General features: G+C 33.0%; 1 protein-coding gene across 6 annotated transcripts; it reads right to left on the reverse strand.

Annotated features, from left to right (window-relative positions):
* Positions 1–107: 107 nt before the first annotated feature.
* On the reverse strand, positions 108–18,314 carry LOC105326242 (phosphatidylethanolamine N-methyltransferase). Of its 6 annotated transcripts, none has more exons than XM_066081204.1 (7): positions 18,294–18,314; positions 6,408–6,525; positions 5,541–5,656; positions 3,851–3,996; positions 1,645–1,756; positions 670–744; positions 108–368 (listed from the first exon to the last, which is right to left on the reverse strand). In XM_066081204.1, the coding sequence occupies exons 2-7, from the start codon at positions 6,504–6,506 to the stop codon at positions 323–325; spliced, it is 594 nt and encodes a 197-aa protein (XP_065937276.1). In that variant the 5' UTR covers positions 6,507–6,525; positions 18,294–18,314; the 3' UTR covers positions 108–322. The 6 variants fall into 6 exon arrangements, with proteins under 6 accessions (XP_065937276.1, XP_011424446.3, XP_065937285.1 ...); XM_011426144.4 differs by lacking the exon at positions 18,294–18,314 and adding an exon at positions 8,918–9,120; XM_066081213.1 differs by lacking the exon at positions 18,294–18,314 and adding an exon at positions 8,289–8,310.
* Positions 18,315–20,882: the final 2,568 nt, after the last annotated feature.

Here is a 20,882-nt window from a genome sequence, read left to right on the forward strand (position 1 = left end):
ACCTTTACTGGGCCGTACGTGGCTTTGTAAAATTCAATGATTTTATAACCCAAAAAGTATAATGTCCTCTTTCTTTCGTTCACGGAAAACAGAAAACAACAATTGAGTTTCAGCAAATAATTAAATAACATTTTTATTTGAAACAAAGAATAAGTTTGAAATAAAACATGGCGCAAACTTGATAGAATGACATACAATAAAACACAGCGAAATGAGATAACAAACAACCCCTCTGCATCATCTGTTCCTCTTTTATCTGTTCGTCTCACACTCCATTCTTCACACCCCGTCCTTCCTTCCTTTTCTTTATTTTTATTGTTCCTTACACCATCTTGTTACTTTTGTTGTAAATCTCGGTCGTAAAAGGTCTGGAATAGAGAAAACAAAGATGTGATAGCTAGTCAATGTGTTGCCTGCCACTAAATATGGACATCTTTTATCAGGAAAAAATTAGAATTTGCATTGAATGTAAAGAAATGGAAGTTTTTCCTTCTTAAAAGTTATATGCTGAAAACAGAAATGATTTTTCTGCCTTTTAATTCAAACAATATAAGTGTTGAATGTACCACGACAAATTATATGAAAACCTATAACAGTACAATCAAAAATTGACCAATCTGATAGGTCTTGGCGACGTGATCACACCCAGTCACGTGATAACAAACTTACCCTTCAAACACGATGGCTATTTTGTAGCAGACGGCAACAAGACAGGTCAACAGGAGTCCAGACAGACTGGCCTTACTGTTAATGGATGAAAACATTACATTTAACATACTGAGAGAGAGAGAGAGAGAGAGGAGAGAGAGAGAGAGAGAGAATACATGTTTAGCAGAGAAAGTCTGAGAGAGAGAGAGGAGAGAAAGAGAGAGAATACATGTTTAGCAGAGAAAGTCTGAGAGAGAGAGAGAGGGGGAGAGAGAGAGAGAGAGAGAGAGAGGAGAGAGAGAGAATACATGTTTAGCAGAGAAAGTCTGAGAGAGAGAGAGAGAGAGAGAGAGAGAGAGACTGGCCTTATTGTTAATGGAGGTATTAATTACACTTAACATAACATTAAAATACTGAGAGAGAGAGAGAGAGAGAGAGAGAGAGAGAGAGAGAGAGAGACTGGCCTTACTGTTAATGGAGGTAAACATAACATTTAAAATACTGAGAGAGAGAAAAAGAGAAAAGGAGAGAGATAAGAGAGAGAGAGGCTGGCTTAACTATTAATAGAGGTATTAATCGAAGACAGTAAGCACAGAATTAGACACCGGCCTTACTTAAGTTTTTATTGTAGAGTGTTAAGCTCAGAATTAGACAATCATAATGACTCAGATACAGTTGTTGCTTGGATGAGACATAAACAGAAAACCCATCACAATGTTTAACTTACATATCTTATAAAAAGATGACTTTGTTGTGACTTTTAATTCAGATCTAAACGTTCAACAAAATCAGCTTCTTTGGATGATAAACGGTGTAAAATTGATTGTACATACTTTATTACAATAAACATAAAGCTACATTTTAAATACAGAGAGAGAGAGAGACAGACAGACAGAGACAGAAAGAGAAAACAGAGGGAAAGAAGAAGGAGGGAAAGAGAAAGGATAGACATATTAAACGAGAGAGAGAGGAGGGAGAGAGAGATGTCTGACATACACGAGAGCCGTTCCCCCGAAGATGATGGTTGACCCCCAGTACATTGGGTTGTCTATCAGGTTGAAGGGGAAGTGGGTAACCTTGTTGTCCATCAGAATACCAAAGTAGTCACCTGTGGTTTCAAACACAACCTTTTACTCAAAACAAATTCAATCTTTCGTTAAAGACCACATTTCAAAACTCATGAATCTGATTAAATTGAATCATGACTAAAATGGAGTTTTCTAATGGAAATACTTTTTTAGAGCTGAGCGTCAATTATAGAAGAGTTTACATTATTTATATCTCATTTACCACCTTGAATGTCCAAAGAATCCAGCTACAAGCTCTTATAGTAGTGTTGCAAAAACGAGATTTTATGAAAAACATATTATAGATATAATCTATATATTATAGATTTATCATTTACTAACTGAATAATCTATGCATAAGGACTTGAACTTCCCCAGAAATATAACATAAAATTCTAGCGCCAAGTTTAATTGTTCTTACCAATAGAAGTCACATGCGCCAACTATGATAAAACTCGCCGTGGAATATTATAATTGTACTTACCCAGGGATATTCCTTAAAGTCTTAGTGTCCAGTAATTGTCCTTACCTAGGAGCATTCCGGAGAACCCCAGTGCCAAGTATCATTTTTTATAATTATGAATGTTCCATATAATCCCGGTGCCCAGTTAAGTTGTTCTTACTTAAAAATGATATGTAGAATCCTAGCGCCCGGTATAATTGTTCATACCTAGGAAGGTTCTGTAAAATCCTAGTGCCTGGTATAATTGTTCATACCTAGGAAGGTTCTGTAAAATCCTAGCGCCCGGTATAATTGTTCTTACCAAGGAGCGTTCCGGAGAATCCCAGCGCCCAGTATAACTGTTCTTACCAAGGAATGTTCTGTAGAATCTCAGTGCCCTGTATAATTGTTCTTACCAAGGAATGTTCCGTAGATACCCAGTGTCCAGTATCATTGTTCTTAATTAGGAATATTCCATGGAATCCATGCACCCAGTACAACTCTTCCTACCTAGGAATGTTCTGTAGAATCTTAGTGCCCTGTATAATTGATCTTACCATGGAATGTTCCGTAGAATCCCAGTGCCCGGTATATTATTATAATTCCTGCACCCGTATAACTAATCTTACATGTACCAAGGAATGTTCTGTATAATTCAAGCACCTGTATAACTGTTCTTACCAAGGAATGTTCCATAGCAACCAAGTGCCAAGTATCATTTTTCTTAACTAGGAATGTTCTGTAGAATCCCAGCACCAGGTATTTTTGTTCCTACCTAGGATTGTTCCAAAGAATTCCAGCGCCCAGTATAATGGTTCTTACCTAGGAATGTTCCGTAGAATTCCATCACCCAGTATAATTGTTCTTACCTAGGAATGTTCCTTAGAGTCCCATCACCCAGTATAATTGTTCTTACCTAGGATTGTCCCATAGAATCCCAGCGCCCAGAATAATTGGTCTTACCTAGGAATGTTCCAACTAATCCAAATGCTCACAATATTTGTTCTTACCTAAGAATGTTCCACCTGTTCTTACCTAGGAATATTCAGGTGAATCCAAGCACACTGTATAATTAATCTTACCAAGGAATATTCTATAGAATACCAGGGCCAAGTAAAACTGTTCCTACCTAGGAATGTTCCTTAGAGTCCCATCACCAAGTATAACTGTTCTTACCTAGTAATGTTCTATAGAATCCCAGCGCCCAGCATAACTGTTCTTACCTAGTAATGTTCCATAGAATCCCAGCGCCCAGCATAACTGTTCCTACCTAGGAATGTTCCAAAGAATCCCTGCGCCCAGCATAACTGTTCCTACCTAGGAATGTTCCAAAGAATCCCTGCGCCCAGCATAACTGTTCCTACCTAGGAATGTTCCAAAGAATCCCTGCGCCCAGCATAACTATTCCTACCTAGGAATGTTCCAAAGAATCCCTGCGCCCAGCATAACTGTTCCTACCTAGGAATGTTCCAAAGAATCCCTGCGCCCAGCATAACTGTTCCTACCTAGGAATGTTCCAAAGAGTCCCTGCGCCCAGTATAACTGTTCTTACCTAAGAATGTTCCTTAGAGTCCCATCACCAAGTATAACTGTTCTTACCTAAGAATGTTCCTTAGAGTCCCATCACCAAGTATAATTGTTCTTACTTAAGAATGTTCCTTAGAGTCCCATCACCAAGTATAATGGTTCTTACCTAGGAATGTTCCGTAGAATCCCAACGCCCAGTAGCTCGAGAAGACGAGGATGGAGCCAATCAGAATACAGAGATATCCCAGCCATAGGAAGTAGTTGTCAAACAGGAACGGCCACTCTGGCTGACTGTCGCATGCCAGTTTGAACCTGGTCAAAGAGGAAAATCCTATTGTATACAGCGGCTAAAACGTTACATGGATATTGGAGTGATCTCGGTTATAAAGAAAACAAAAAGTCTGTTATATCAGAATTCTCACTACAAATTGTTTGATTTTAAATATATACTAGTCATAATTCAGCCCATTTTACATTGTTCTTGTGGTGTCTAAAAATCTATTTAAAATCTATTTTATTTTGGCACTTCTGCTGCTGTCCCAGTTGTGAAACTGTTCGCCCTGGTTAAATCTCAAAAATATGCCACAATGGTGAAAGAGGAGTAACGTAATGTTTCTCGTTTAAAAGTCATTAAAAGTCATTAAACCACTGCTAAAATGTAATTTTTAAAAAAAAATTCAAAGCGGAAAAAAAGATTTCCTTTATAGTTGAGACTTACACTGCATCAAACATAATTTATTTTGAGACCTTTGTCTTAATAATTTTAAGGTCAGACGACACGTTCCTCGAGAGTCTTTTTTGTATCTCCTCGAAACAAAGAGTTCCAATAAAAAATATTAATTTTATATTTACATTCTACTGTGTTTTTCCATTAAATTCCGTGATGTTTAAATGCCTCTAAATGCAACACCTATTCACTGCGTATGAATTTACGAGTAATTTACATAAGTAGTTCTCAAACAGTGTTTTCTATGTTATCGGTTAAAAAATGCATTTCATGAATGTTGTCAAAACACCATGTTTTATAATTATCCAACAAAAAAGTTGACTTTATTGTTAAAAGCAACATTTCCAGAGTTATTTATCATGAATTATATTTTCATGCTCGTTGATCTCATCTCAACAGTCTATGTGAAAACCAGTTTAAACCGGTTTTATATAACAGCTGTTTTTTATTCACTCCCTCCGTGATCTGCACTTTATATCGATTTATTTAAGTAAACAATTGATTTCTCCAGTAAGGGAATGTAAATATAAGCATTAAATAATTTAGTTTTGACGTCGACTTGTCAATAACTGCCGTCAGGTGAGCAGACAAATTATCATAACGCGCTAACGCGCGTTATTCAATTTGTCTGCTAACCGGACGGCACTTATTGACACGATGACGTCAAAAAAAATCATTCAATGCTATAATAATTATTTTTAAAATGATTAAAATTTACTTGGATATGGTCATATGTCTAGTTGGCCGAGTTGTTAGAACCGTAGCCGCTCTCTGCGAGAAGCGTACAGGTTCTAGAGGTCGTGAGTTCAAAGCCCTGACCCGGCCGAGCTAGAGTTCCAATATAGTTAATTTCGCTGTACTGTATATTTATTTATTCTTATAGCAGCAATTCAAGTGTATTTTCAAGAAGATTGTATAGGAAATTGCATACTCTAGTATTTTTCAGAAATGTATGGTAAGGTACCCTAATTTTTTGCAAGAAAGCTTGTCAAAGTAGTAGTAAACCATTAACAAATTCCTGGAAAAAGTTATATAAAATTGAGGAACGTGTCGTCTAACCTTAAGGTATTTATATATAATCTAGGATTAGCATTAAAATCTCCCAAGAAGAATGATTGTTTTTACTTACCAGCAATCTCTGAAGAACCCGAGCCCTACAATAGTTAAGGCTAGGGCCACACACCCCTTCCTGGGGCCCCCCAGTAACCTGGATACGGTCTGACGTCGGTACTCCCGCCTGGCGACCTACAGCAGACACACACAGGTCAAAGTTCAAGGATAACACCCATATATATCAGAGTTATCCCCCTTCCCCAAAAGAATTAATGCAAATTGTGATCTCTTTACCACAACATGCTTTTAAGAAATGTAATTGTCAGAATGTGAAAATCTTACCGAAAAGCACATTTCTTTCCAAATATCATTCTGCTAGTATATTAACGGCAAAGAAATTTAACTAAATCATTCAGTACTATAATTACAAACCCTTGAGTCTTACAGATTTTGAATCATTCTTGTGAGCACCAATCATAACAAATACTTAATGTAAAAAAACCCACCCAAAATTGTAAGTAACGTCAAACTTTTATAATATTTACCGAAAGCAGACATGCAATGATTTTACAAGCAATTTTAAAATTGGTTTTGTCAGACAGACGTTTGGTCAGAGAAGACATAACATACTGCTCCATGGTAACAATCTAAATATGAACGATCCCTATGATCGAATACATGATATTTTAATTTTACCCGTCAAATCTGATGCTATTTCAACCCCGCGTGATCATCTACCCCTGGACCCGATTCTCCCCAGATCCCGCGTCATCCTCTACCTTTCAACCCTCCCTCACCCCCGCACCACACAGCCCAGAATAGCAGAACGGAATAAGGATGTTACACAGATAAACTTAACCAGATGTAGTAAACAACAAACTTACTTGTACGTACCACATTCCATTAACCAGATGTAGTAAACAACAAACTTACTTGTACGTACCACATTCCAGAAGAGCGGGTTAAACATGATGGTGGTCACGGAGATCCATAGATTCCTGTCACTGAAGGAAATCAACGCGTCCCCCTCATTGGTCCTCATTGTCCTGACCAATCAGAATCTGTAAAATCAAACAAATCATCAATAACTTATTAAAATGCGAGGGATTCGCCATTTTCAACAAAGACTGGATCTTGATGAAAATAAAACGCCAAAGATAAATATATATAAATATTTACATTTTCCAGTGTCTTTGCCTGTGATAACACTACGTATCGATTTTATACTCTTTAACCATAATTTAACGTATAATTAGGGCGCCAGCGGGATTTGCTTATTTATATTTAAATATTTATTCATACAGTGGCTTAAAATTATATTAATATAAGTAATAAGGAATCATTCTTTAAATATTTTTTTAGGTAATAATTTTGGTCGGGGCGTGATCAAATCTATCATAAAGCCCTTCGGGCTTTATTGGATTTGACCACGCCCCGACCGAAATTATCACCTCATAATACTCAAAGAATGATTCCTTATTTCTTAAACTGAATTGGCAGAAATCAATGCAAGCATCTAGCGTCTTTTTATATGAAGTGGGGTCATTGGATTGTGCATTCATATTAGTAAAAAAAAAGCGTAATACACGAAAAAGTAGAAAACAAAAGGGAACTAGTCATGTTCTTCCCCAAGAACCAATCTTTAAACTACTAGTATCCGGCGATAGACTGCGAATCTTTGCCCCGAGGTAGACCTTTCTAATCTTATTTTATTGTATATGTTTTCTTATTACTAGTACATAAATAGTGCCTGTTTGCGAGGGTAACAGTTGAAATTGATACCCCCGAGAAAACCATTGTCAACCGACGCAAAATGTAGGTTGACAATGGTTTTCGAAGGTCGTCAATCTCAAACAGGCACTATTTATTATATTTTTCTGATTTAAATTTCTCGCCGCTATGGGAGCTGCCATTAAACTTAAATCTATGACGTCACACCATCCATTCCGGTTTGTTTTTAGCACATCATGTTTGTTTTATAGATTGAAGTGTGAACCTAAACATTATTTTTGTTCAGTCGACTACTTGAGTAACAGAAAGGCATAAACCAGCGTTTTAATCAGAGCACTGTATACATTGTATGCATGTATGTAAACCAAACCGGAATAGATGGTGTGACGACAAAATAACTTTATTTTTATTTTACCACGAAAGAGTTCTACCATATGTCAGGCTCCAGTAAATACGATTATTCTAACTTCACGTGCAGTAAGGCTGAACTATGTACATGTAGTTTATTCTCAAAACAGCATGACATTTGATTCAAAGTACTTTAATAGTATAAATAAATATGTTTTTGACTTTCCTTCCCCTTTATTCTATTGAAGCCTCGAGTTCTCGTTCACGATAAACTGTTACACTATTATCAGCAATATTTCACTTTGTCAGCACAAATGTTACATCGCATAACGTCAACAAGTCGTCATTGATTAAACAAAGACCTGTATGATAAAATTAAATGTTGCAGGCATTTCATTTAGACTTGACCCAGATATGGATGTAACGGTATGACACTCTGACCGACATCTAAAGTGACAATACAAGATATAAATTTCCACACGTACCTAGCAACATATTTCGTCTTGGAAGGAAGAAGTAAACTTGATTGCGAGAAAGTACATACTACGTCATCAATCAATACCACACGTTTCAAACCTAGCGATATTAATCAAACTGTCATATCTTGGTTTCATGAATTGGGAAATGCCGATGTAACCTTTTCTTGATCAGCTGTTTTAAGAATAAAAATAATTTTTACTACATTAAAGAGGGGAAACTAGTATTCCCCTTTAGATACTGTAGACCACCTAGTAAAACTTCACACCTAGCTAATTTCAATGTATAAATCTAGATGGGTGAGACTTGTTATCATTGGTACATGACACAAACAATATAACATTATTCACTGAACAAGTAAGATCAGAGAATTGTCCGATTCATTAAATCATTATTTTGGGTTTGTATCGCGTTTGTGTAATTGAATCATTCCCTATCAATGACTTTAATATCTTTATCGTGCTAACACCGACTGATAAGGGTAATGAGGGTCATACCCGTATCCAAATAGGATTATAATCGTCATTGACTTAATATATACTGTATCTTATAGCGCACATGTTTTACAAATTATGATGTTAAAGGTATTTGGTGCAAACTCTATTTAGAAATATATTTTTTCTTAACAATTTTTTTAAATTAAAAAAAATAGCTTAAAAAGTCTAAATCTACACAATGCCGTCTTTAAATTTCTTGTACCACCAGTTTACCGTGGGTGTAAACAATTAGTAATACAAACAGTGAGCTATTGGTCAGAAAACTTTTGTTTTAATTCTTTACAATCGCCAATTATAACTTTACCTGTCAGGCAAAATTACCAATGCAAAATCATAAATACACAACCAATACCAAAATATATGGTGTCATTATAACAAAAAAAAAATCAAACAAACTTACCTCTTAATTTGTGGAAAATTCTTTAAAATATGATTGTCCTTGCAAGAAAGGTATGTGAAGTATTTTTTATTATGCTATCCTTAAGAAAACTTCCCGTTTCTCCTCTAATTCTACATGTTAGATCACTGACTGATTGTGTGCTGTATCAATGTAAGATTAATGTTGATATTATACCTGTGTACACCCGTGTACAGTATCAAGTAGAAACTAATCAACTCATACGTGTATGGAAAATTTTAATAAGGACTTTGTGAACATCAAGGTTAACAGATTAGATGAAGATAAACCACCACACCTGGTGAAAGATTCATACATCTCGACAGTGGTGGTAGTATAGCGCCATTCACTCGTTATATATTATATAAATAGTGCCTGTTTGGGAGGGTAACAGTTGAAATTGACACCCCGAGAAAACCATTGTCAACCGACACGAAGCGGAGGTTGACAATGGTTTTCGAGGGGTGTCAATTTCAACTGTTATCCTCCCAAACAGGCACTATTTATTTTGTTATACTGAATGTCTTAATTTTAAGAAAATTTTACTGCTTTCATATAGGAATAACGTGAATTCTACAGCGAACCGTACTCGCATAATTTTCGCGCATGTAACATTTTTTAATGTTAGCCGTTGCTAAGTGCGTTGCTAACGCTGAGGGTAATAGAAAATATTATTAACTGCGTCTTAACCAATCAGATTTCAGTATTTAACATGAAAGTATAACAACATAAATTGTTATTAATTGCTGCAAAGCAGGATCCTTAGAGCACACGGATCTTAATAAAGATTAAACGAAACTCTATTCTATAATTAAGCCTACCTATTTAAAAAAAAACTATGACAGATTCATATGAAGCTTTCAATACCGAGGTCAAGGTGGACCGGGGGGGGGGGGGGGATTGTCGTCACGTCCGTCCGAGTAATTCAATATGCCGTAACACCCGCTTCAAACTGAATACCCCCCCCCCCCCCCCAAATCATAGAGGATACGGAAAATCTTTTCTTCATTCTTCTTTAAAATTTCTGATTTGAACGCAGTTTCGGTTTGTAGTAGTAAATAAACTTCAAAATTAATAAAATAAATTATTTGCTTCATCGTAATATTTTTATGGTTGGATTTTAAGATTAACCAAAAAGAATCTATATCGTGTTAGTTTGATATACTAACGAGGCATTTTTGAATAAAACATCTTAATAAGGAAACAACACCATAGTTTTTTTTTAATCAAATGAATAAGTTACATGTACTTGGCATAACCAAGTAATCCACCAAATCAAAAGAACAGTTTGGAATTCATAACAGCTGTCGATACAGTGGACATAAATTCTTCTATTGAAGGCAAAGTCCAAAGTTATTGCTTTCGTCATTGATTGAATTTTTTTTAAATATTTTGATAAATGAAATGCAAAATAAATATAATGACTTATCTTTTGATTGACGTATCAGAGGCAAAAAAGACCGGAAAACTTCATCAATGCGCGTAACGTATTGATAAAAAAAAATAGGTCAATTTTTCCTTCGATACGTCGATCAAAGGAAAAGTATTAAATTCATTTTGTATCATTTAATAACACATTTGCAAATCATAAAACGTGAAAACAACACATACAAACAATAAAATCAACAATATTAAAAATGGTTGCGATTTAAAGGCTGATGCAGAACTATTGAGCTGAATTTCATGGAAAAAACACGAATAAAAAGTTGAAATCTGAACGGCTGAATTGTAAACGAAAGGGAAATGCATGCGATGCGATGGTCATAAGGATAAATGTTAGTCCATAGAGGAACGCGTCGTAGATTTACCTGAAAGAGATGCTCTTCTCTTAGAAACAAGTACAATAGGACTAGATATATGGACATGTCCTCTTTTTCATTCACAAAGTGGTTCAAAAACTTAACCAATTTAATTAGTTCTGAGAACCTCCCTCTTATGAGCCGAAAGTCTGTTAAGCTTATTTTCTTTTGTAACAGTATCTGGCTTCAGATGAATCGTGTGTTCAACAAGAGATGTAAAACCTAAAGCCCATATTTCACAATTGGTGCACGAGCATTTTACAACACTTTGCGATCGTAATAATGTAGCTTCGCACGAGCTCTCGCATACGTTGCACGAACTCTCGTATTCGTTTTATTGGTCGCAACAAGTCTCCTTTAAAATAGTAGACATGCAGTCTAATCAGACGCGACCGAATGCGATCCAAATTATCGCAATGCAACGCACGAACATTAGTACGAACGTTTTACAACGTTTCGTGTACTTGCAATATTAATGCACGATTTCTAAAGGTCGTCAGATAAATCGCAGTCGTTCATGCTTGTACTCTGCGACCACGAAATTGTTGCTCAACGTGTTTTTATACATGGGATTATATAGGAATCACCTTGTTTATCCGTCCGTCTGTCTGTGCAAAACGTCTGGTCCATATCTTTTGAAAGGACGTTGGAAGTTCTTACTTTGCACAAATATTGTATAAGGTTTGATTGATTTACCCTAAAGTTTTCATATTGCTGTTCATTGGCGATTGAAATGTCGATGTACTTAAAGCATTTAAAAATTATTATTTCATTTTAAATTACGTTTCATACGGGTTGCCAATATTTAAGCATAATTATGACCAAAATGAACAGCAGATTTAGTGTATACAATAGGTCGTTAAAACAATTTAGACACCAACATTTCAACCACAGCCCTGATTTATCTTCAATAGTCACTGCGAACTTTTATTCGTGTTTTTCATGAAAAAATGCCAATAAAAAATCGTCAACCATCTCAAAAATCCATAAAACGAAATACAAAATTAGCAGAGCAACACGGACTATTACTAAAATCTAATGACAATTGCAAAACGTTTTCATGAATGAGGAATGTAGCAAAAATTTCTTGTTTTGAAATTCTGCCACTGTGTCTCTGATCAATAATGTTTTATGATTCCTTTGCAATTGTTGAGAAGAAATCAATTACGAAACATTTAAACATGCATGTCATTTTATTGCACCATTTAAAACAACTTTTCTATTTATCAGAATGAATACTTAAAAGTTCAACAGTATATAAGTGTAAAGGTAGCTGGACATATTTATGTTTAGTTACAACTTTTAATCTTTACATTTTCCATACCATACCACACAATATTCTGAAGAACTTTAATGAAAAAAAATCAGTAAAGAGAAATATAGTAAAAAACAAACATTAAATAGATAGCAGGTACTACTATTTGGAAACCAGTATACTTTTTGGACATTATTATAAAATGATTTTAAAACAAGAAAAAATCATTCAAGTCATGAAAAGAAACATCGCTTATGTAAAATATAAATAAAACATACATTATAAATTAAACAAAAGATCCGTAACCCTCGCCCCCTTCATGATACTTTATACAGTGTCTTGATTTTTACCACAGTTTTATTAGTAAATGACTAGAAATAACTATGACCCGTCTTTAATGGATTCAACACAACAAATTATATGTTTGCCGCTGAATTGATTTTCTGAAAGCCAATCAGAAGAGAGGCTGACGTCAACCCCCCCCCCCCCCAATAACAGTTAATTTTTTTAAAAATTAAAATAATAATAAATATGTGTACATATCTGTGGAACCCTTGTATTGTTTATATGTGCCATTTGTTAATTTTGGCCACGATTCTAACTGTTACTTTCTTTTCAAACCGTCATCATAAACCTCGTTTATAGTTTCATAATCTGTATCTTTCTAATTTAACTCAGTTTTGTGATGATTTCTTAAAAATGTAGACCTTTTATATATGCCACTCCCTGCATTTAAAAAAAAATTAACAGTACAACAGCCTTGTCAGTTTCATTCTTAGCTTTGCGATTCAAAATTGAGACAACTTTAATGTTATACAAAATTTAGTACAAACGCAGTGTTAATTAATACCCATTATTTTCATTCTTTTAATTTGGATATTGAAGAGGCAATCAATTATAGACTTCATCTCAAAATATTCTTTAATTGATATCTTAATTCGTTGCAAAGGAGGGCTATTTGATAATAGACTGATATATGACTTCTTTCGAAAAAGCAAATTTTGAAGTGGGTAGTTTGCTGATTGTTCATATATCTGATCATATAATTGCCCAAAAGCAATAATGTTAAAAACACTCTGTTTTTGCAAATTATGTAGCCATCGACACTTGTTTTTATGGGTGACATCGCTCAACGCATGAGCAATAAGATTATCCAGTCTCTGGCCTTTTGATATTATATTTATTGAGATGCAAGATGATTTCCTTTTTATTCCTTTTATATTTATATCCTCCAGCGCACATTTGTAAAACACATATTCCGTTCTGATAACTTTAAAGATTTTTTGTTGTTTTTGGCGCTTTTCTTTATAAAAATCGCGTATTTTTCTAAGTCCATGTTTATTAGTTTGTCTGAAATAACTTAAAGATATTTCAAACTTAGGAATATTATGTTCAGAACAAACGTCACATACTGGAACCTGACAAGGCTCGCAGATTCTTTTATATACCTTGTTAGGATGTTTTGCACACATTTCACTCAATTTGATACAGCTTAATTTCTCTCGAAACATTACAGCATTGTGGCCCATTTTCAAATGTTTTTCTTTACATTGGAGACAAAGGTCACATTGACAGGTGAAGCAAAAGTATCCGGTGTCTCTCGGGCACTGAGAACACTGATACACTCTGCATTGGTTACTTGTTGATTGCATTGTGTAGATTTGTATAGATGTACCTATAAAGAAATTTGCTTTATTAATGCAGTTTAAATATTTCATTTTCAAAAGCATTTCATTTTTGTAATAAATGAATGTACCGTTTTGAACAAACAATGTATACAAGTTTGTTACTGAAGCAGTTCATCAATCACGATTAAACGGACATTTAATTCAGTCAAAAGAGAGCATAAAATAAAAAAAAAATGAAAAAGAAAATAAATGCTTTAGGCTTTTGTAAAATTGAAAAAAAATTTTGATGCATGAATCTAAATGAACCTACGAAAGATACACAAACCAAAATAACAATTTTGTTTCCGATTTCAAAATGTCAATGTTAAAACTCTGCTCTAGTTCTTTTTGTTTTTTCCACAGACAGTACAGTAATGAACAGTACTATATCTGTATCAGCCCTGTATTAAAGTAATCACAGAATGACAAATAGTTCAAAAACATCGGTTAAAGTTTAATATGTAACTAATTTCTGCAAAAAAAGGATAAGCATTACAACGTTGTCTAATAATACTTAGATGTACGTGTTTCATTTTTTTCAATATAACTTTCATATACTATATATGAAATATTAAAAAAAGTTCCTACCTAATGTCAGCTCTCCTTAGAGCCGATATTCTTATGTCCTTGAATAGCATGTCTGAATATGGTGAATATGAAAAAGAGCCAAGTGCCTGCTACTTTTGTATTATTGATTTCAATTAACAGGCAAGACCAAAATATTGTTTACAAGGACGTATGCCCATGCCGTCCCGGTCTAAATCTAAATCGATTGAAAACTTTATTTGATCATTAGTTTTAAATGGAGGATATGGATCTTTACATCTATATTCTCAACAAAACTTTAGCATTCGATTTTAAGGTTTATAGAAATTGGAGTACGCATACATTAATGCCATTTTTATTTAAGAACAGTAATTTCGATAGAAAATGCTTTATTTCGATGAAAACACGGTTAACATAGAATATTAACACGTGTAAACAAGTACATCGAATTTTCAAAGATAAATTGGTTGCATTGTGTAGATTGTTTAAAAAGTTACCTGTTACGAAACATAAATGCAAATGTCTTTAAGACACAGTTGGCATTTCATTATTTTTCGTATTTACATGTGCATTTACTATCAACTGTTTAAAAAAAGCAATATTTAATTAGTCTGCTTACTGAAGGGCTATAATCATTATTATCTTAAGTATTTACATGCATGTTTACTATCAAGTGCTTAAAAAAAAGCAATGGTTATAAATAAGGCAAATGGGATGAATAGTTGCTAGTTGATCTTTGACGAAAATTTGTTTGAAAATTTAGACAAAAAAACAAACGACAAAAAACAAAGAGTACGTTAAAATTTTTAGCATCTGCGATGAATAGTTACTGAGAAAAGTACGACTGAAATGTTTGTTACGAGCAAAGTAAAGTATCAGAAATTTTTATCAGCCTGTCAGTAACAGTGCTCTCCATTTGCATTTTTACTGTGTAAAACAGTATAGTACACTCTTTCTGCCTCTGTAACATTCTGCAGTTTTATTAGATCTGCAGGTTGAATGAAGGGTTTTAATTGATAAAGAAATGAGCATAAATTATTGAAATTTTATACACATTTAATTTGCTGTAATATTTGTTTTTCTTTCTATTAGGTAAAAAATGTCATTTAAATCGAAGAACCCACACAATCAATTTTGTACTACAGTAAATTTGAAAAATGGTATATAAAGTTACATGTCCTGATAATTTTGAGGACATCATTTTGCTTTACACAGGATATGTGATGCAGTCAACCGTTCCATACGTCAATGGTTTGTAAACCTGATAACTTTTATATTTGAAAAATAACTAGTAAGTGTGAGCATTAAAGAATTATAATAAATGAACTATATGTTCTGCAGATTTCACAATAGTTGCAGCCCGAAGATTGATCAAAATAAATGATCCTGATATTAATTTTTTAATCAATATTAAACTGTCTTATTAGTAATTATGCAAATTGTATGTTTTTAGAATCTTGAAAATAAATTTTTAAATGTTAATTTAAAGGGACATGGTCACGATTTTGGTCAAATTTTATTTTACATAGGTTCAATATACCAATAAAAACTTTTTAAAGCTGGTTTGTCTATCTTATTATTCATTTTATTCATAAATAAACAGTTCCTAACGCTTAACAAATTCATTTTAGGTCTTAAACTGAAGCATACGGAAGCGTATTAGTGCCATTTGTATTTTTTTTTCTTTAAAATTCTAACTTTAATCTTGGAATTTCCAACTTTAAAGTTGGAAATTCCAACTTTAAAGTTGGATTTTCCAACTTTAATCTTGGAATTTCCAACTTTAAAGTTGATTTTTCCAACTTTAAAGTTGGAAATTCAAACTTTAATCTTGGGATTTCCAACTTTAAAGTTGGAATTTCCAACTTTAATCTTGGAATTTCCAACTTTGGAAAAATCAACTTTAAAGTTGGAAATTCCAAGATTAAAGTTGGAAATTCCAACTTTAAAGTTGGAAAAATCAACTTTAAAGTTGGAAATTCCAACTTTTAACTTGGAATTTCCAACTTTAAAGTTGATTTTTCCAACTTTAAAGTTTGAATTTCCAACTTTAAAGTTGGATTTCTAACTTTAATCTTGGAATTTCCAACTTTAATCTTGGAATTTCCAACTTTGAAGTTGAATTTTCCAACTTTAAAGTTTGAATTTCCAACTTTAATCTTGGAATTTCCAACTTTAATCTTGGAATTTCCAACTTTAAAGTTGCAAAAATCAGTTAATTTTCATTATATTTATATATATAGATAGATATATATATACTATAATTTTTTGTTCAGTGTGAATTAGGCTTTACTCATAAAAAGAATGGGGGAGCTCATTTGCTTTCAAGAAGAACTCAATTTAATAATACAACAACTCGAACTCACTGGAATTAATAGAACATGTCATAATTATAATTTCAATTTTATTTTTTGAATTCTATGAAAACAATAACTACCAGTATGTCATATTCAATATATATATATATATATATATATATATATATATATATATATATATATATATATATATATATATATGTGTATAAAAGGTTGCTTGATTGTATCATAAACATATGAAATAAATTTCAAAAAATCCTCAATAAATAAAAGAATTAAAAGGATTAAGCATAATGAAGCATAGTACTGAAAAACATTAAGGAAAGAAATTATATGTAAACAATAATCTATTCTGCAATTTTCAGCAAAGCATTTTCAGTTAACACATACATATACGGTAGTATGTGCATGATAATCTTGACAAATTAATAAATAGGTTGAATTGAATCCCAAGATTAAAGTTGGAAATTCCAAGATTAAAGTTGGAAATTCCAAGATTAAAGTTGGAAATTCGAACTTTAAAGTTGGAAATTCCAAGATTAAAGTTAGAAATTCCAACTTAAAAGTTGGAAATTCCAAGATTAAAGTTGGAAATTCCAACTTTAAAGTTGGAAAAATCAACTTTAAATTTGGAAATTCCAAGATTTAAGTTGGAAATTCCAACTTTAAAGTTGGAAATTCCAAGATTAAAGTTGGAAAAATCAACTTTAAAGTTGGAAATTCCAAGATTAAAGTTGGAAATTCCAACTTTAAAGTTGGAATTTTAAAAAATAAAAATATATATAGAGTGGCACTAATACGCTTCCGTAGAAGCATTGTTAACGTTAAAATAATAAAAAATTAATTTTTGACCAAAATTGTGATCATGCCCCTTTGATATTCAGTCATGTCATATAATGTGTTTTAGAAAGCAGTTGTATGTATAAAAATACATCTATGTATAATATCTTTCAGATATTGGGACGTTTGAATCAAGTGCATATTACTTTGTCTCATGAAACATTAAATGACTCGGGAAATATTCGACAGTGAAAATAATTCAAGGTATCGCACAAGGAAAAGGCGGAAAATTGAATGGCGACAACTTGGATCTGTATGTTACTACCAATGATGATCGCAGGGACAATAAGAGCAAAGATTATCACTTCTTTGCAACTGAATTAACTTTTGATAGAATTGAATGTAAAAATCTGGAAGACTCAAAACCTGTTGGTGATACTAAAAATATCACATATAAAAACTTTGTACCATCACCAAATGAAATTTCCAAGTTTAAGAAATCCCTGAAAATCCTGCTCGATGGATCTTGTGTGAAAACAGAGACCACTTTAGTTGGATGAAACTATAATACCGAAGCAAATTTCCCATGACTATGAAAATGCAATGTGTAAGAAATTTAAACTCTTTCTCGTACCAGTCCTGTTGAAGAATGAACAATCATTATCTGATTGCATTCACATCTTGCAATCTTATGAACAGCAGTTGACCCTGTGGTACACAAAGGCTGGTAGAGGTGCGCTTATATTTTGATATCTTGTTGTTGCTAAGCTTGCCAAATTTTGTCTGCTATTTACCGGCATTGGGTTCTTTTTCAAATAATTCATAGATTAAAAAAATCAGTGAGCCTAACAATTTTCCTGTTTTGCTTAATCAGTCTCTTATTTGGTTTCTAATTTGAGAGTCGGTTCAAAATATTATGGCTGTGAAATATTATTTCTAAAAATTATGTTAAAAGAAAATCATATTTTGTGAATTAAGCATATATCTTTAATAAACAGGCATAATAAATCTTACCATTTGATCTTTCCTTCCCGCATCTTTTACATTCCATTTCCTCGTGTTCATTGTGGTGTCGACACTCAGTGCAAAACGAAAAGTTAGAAGCTTACAAAACAAGATATAAATTAAGCAATGAGATTTTAAAATAAATGATAATATGTCGTTGATAACTTTATGTAAAATGACAAAGGTTTGTTCATTCCGAAAATTGTTTTTTTTTCTTCTAAAACTATTTTCCTGTAACAATATTACAGTGTATATCTTAAACGAAATATATTTTATGTAACAATTAGTGATTGAATCATTTTAGATTATTAATTTTGCTACAGAAAAGTGAAGAATGTACTTACCCATTTTTGAGAAGGTTTTATATCTAGCGATCTGATGAATAAAACACTCTAATAATCTATTTTCTGAAGTTTGTATTGATTTGTTCTTTTACTCTGGAAATAACGTTTAGTTGTTTTTCTTCTGAAATCAAAATATTTTATGGAATAAAACATGAATTTTGATAGGTATAAAAATAACATTGTTTTTGTAAACTTTCAACTACAACTTTGTTAGCGTTTGCCATTGTATCAAATAATGTCCACATAATATATAGATAATCCTATTCTGTTTATTGTTCAGTTTATCAATTTTTCCGTTAATCTATCTGGTCGTCATTCATTATTTAGTATTGAATCATCTCGGTTACTATTTGTTTTTATTGTCTTGTGATTAGTAATAGTATCATTTTTTTTCAAGTTCAAGATCATCGTTTTAAAAATGTTAAATTCCTGCCTTTGACATGTCTTGTATAAATGAAAATGATTAGGAGGTAAAATTGGACAAATGCTTGCTTTGGTGTGGACATTCTTTTTTGGAAAAAATTGGGCTCGGTATACAAGAAATTAATACAAAATATTTAATGGCTGCTTGAATGTGGATTATTGTTTGATTCCAGTCATGTTTGTTTTCATAAGGATGCAATGTGTTTTTGTACTTATGTTAGCATTAACAATTTAACTAAAAAAATAAAATAATTGTTATTGATAGAACGTTGGCGTTGGGGGGGGGGGTATATTTTGTATTTTATAGCTTGCTCACAGTACCTCTAGTGTTATTCTGACGACTTGAAGTAATTTTATTCTGACGTCCTGAAGGCATCCAGACGATATAAGTTTCTATTTTAACACTTACATCATAGTCAAAGAGTTTTTTATATGAACTAAAGTATTCAGAATAGAAAAAGAACTAGCCTCTTGTTGCTATAGCAACAAAAAGGTCTTCCGTTCCTCATGTATGAATCTGTAAAAATAAAATGCATTTCTCTTGTAAAAGAAAAATGGATACGATATATACTGTAAAGGAAAACCCAGTATTTATTTTTAATTAAAACAAAATTGGTACATGGCACAAACAATATAACACTATTCACTGAACAAGTAAGACATGAAAATCGTCCAATTTATTAAATCATTACTTTTGGTTTGAGTCGTGTGTGTGTGTGTGTGTGTGTGTGTGATTTAATGATTTCCTCTCAATGACCTTCAGATCGTTATCGTGCTAACACCGACTGAAAAAGGTAATGTGAGTCATATCCATACCCAGATAGGATTATATTTATTTATCGTCATGTAAATATATCTTATAGCGTACATGTTTTACAAATTATAATGACAAAGGTATTCATAAGTGCAAATTTTATTAAGAAATAGTTTTAGTTTTACTAAACAATTTTCAATTCTTCAAATATTGTGTAAGCATAAAAGTCTAAATCTACACAATTCCGTCACGACCAGTTTACCGTGGGTATCAACAATTAGTAATACATACAGTGAGCTATTGGTCAGAAAACTTCTATGTTTTAATTCTTTAAAATTGCCAAGTGTGTACAGGCAAAATCACGGATGCAAAATCATAAATACACACCCAATATCTAAATATATAACTTCATACTGACATGATAACAAAAAATAATCATATAAACTTACCTCTTAATTCTGTGGAAAATTCTTTAGAATGATGGTCCTTGCAAGATAGGTAGGAAATGTATTATTATGCTATCCTTAGAGTTAAGAAAACTGCCCGTTTATCCCCTAAATTCTCATGTTAGATCACTGACTGACCGTGGGTTGTATCAATGTATGATTAATAACTAACCAACTCAAACGTGTGTGGACAATTTCCATACGGACTTTGTGAACATCAAGTTAAACAGGTAAGATAATGATAAATCACTCCCTTGCTGATTGATGAACATCTGGATAGTGGTGATAGTGCAGCGCCATTTACTCTTTATCTGTTTTATATATTTTTGATTATTGTTTAAAATCAGGGCCCCTTATAGCACATCAGTAAAATTACAGGTATTGAAGTTGGTATTACAGGTATTGAAATTACAAAGGCATCGGAACCAGAGGGGGTGGGGGGGGGGGGGGGTGGCCCCCATTGTTTTTGCAAAGTTTGACCCAACCATCAGGCATATAGCATCAGGAAGGGGGCCAGCCACCCCCACCCCCCACTATTTTCGCAGAAAACATAATTGTTACCAAATTTACTTAAAAAAATTAAAATACTAATAATAATATAGAATATTGGAGTCATAGGTATAGTAGTAGC

Source organism: Magallana gigas, chromosome 1, assembly GCF_963853765.1.
Source record: "Magallana gigas chromosome 1, xbMagGiga1.1, whole genome shotgun sequence".
In the NCBI taxonomy this organism is placed as follows: domain Eukaryota; kingdom Metazoa; phylum Mollusca; class Bivalvia; order Ostreida; family Ostreidae; genus Magallana; species Magallana gigas.

Bases quoted from the DNA above. Each gene is read 5' to 3' on its own strand.
- LOC105326242 (XM_066081204.1), bottom strand. From the start codon at position 6,506: ATGAGGACCAATGAGGGGGACGCGTTGATTTCCTTCAGTGACAGGAAT. The intron at 3,997-5,540 runs GTAAGTAAAAAC...CTCTTTGACCAG, and splicing joins GGGTTCTTCAGAGATTGCTG to GTTCAAACTGGCATGCGACA. The intron at 745-1,644 runs GTATGTCAGACA...ATCCATTAACAG, and splicing joins TTCGGGGGAACGGCTCTCGT to TAAGGCCAGTCTGTCTGGAC.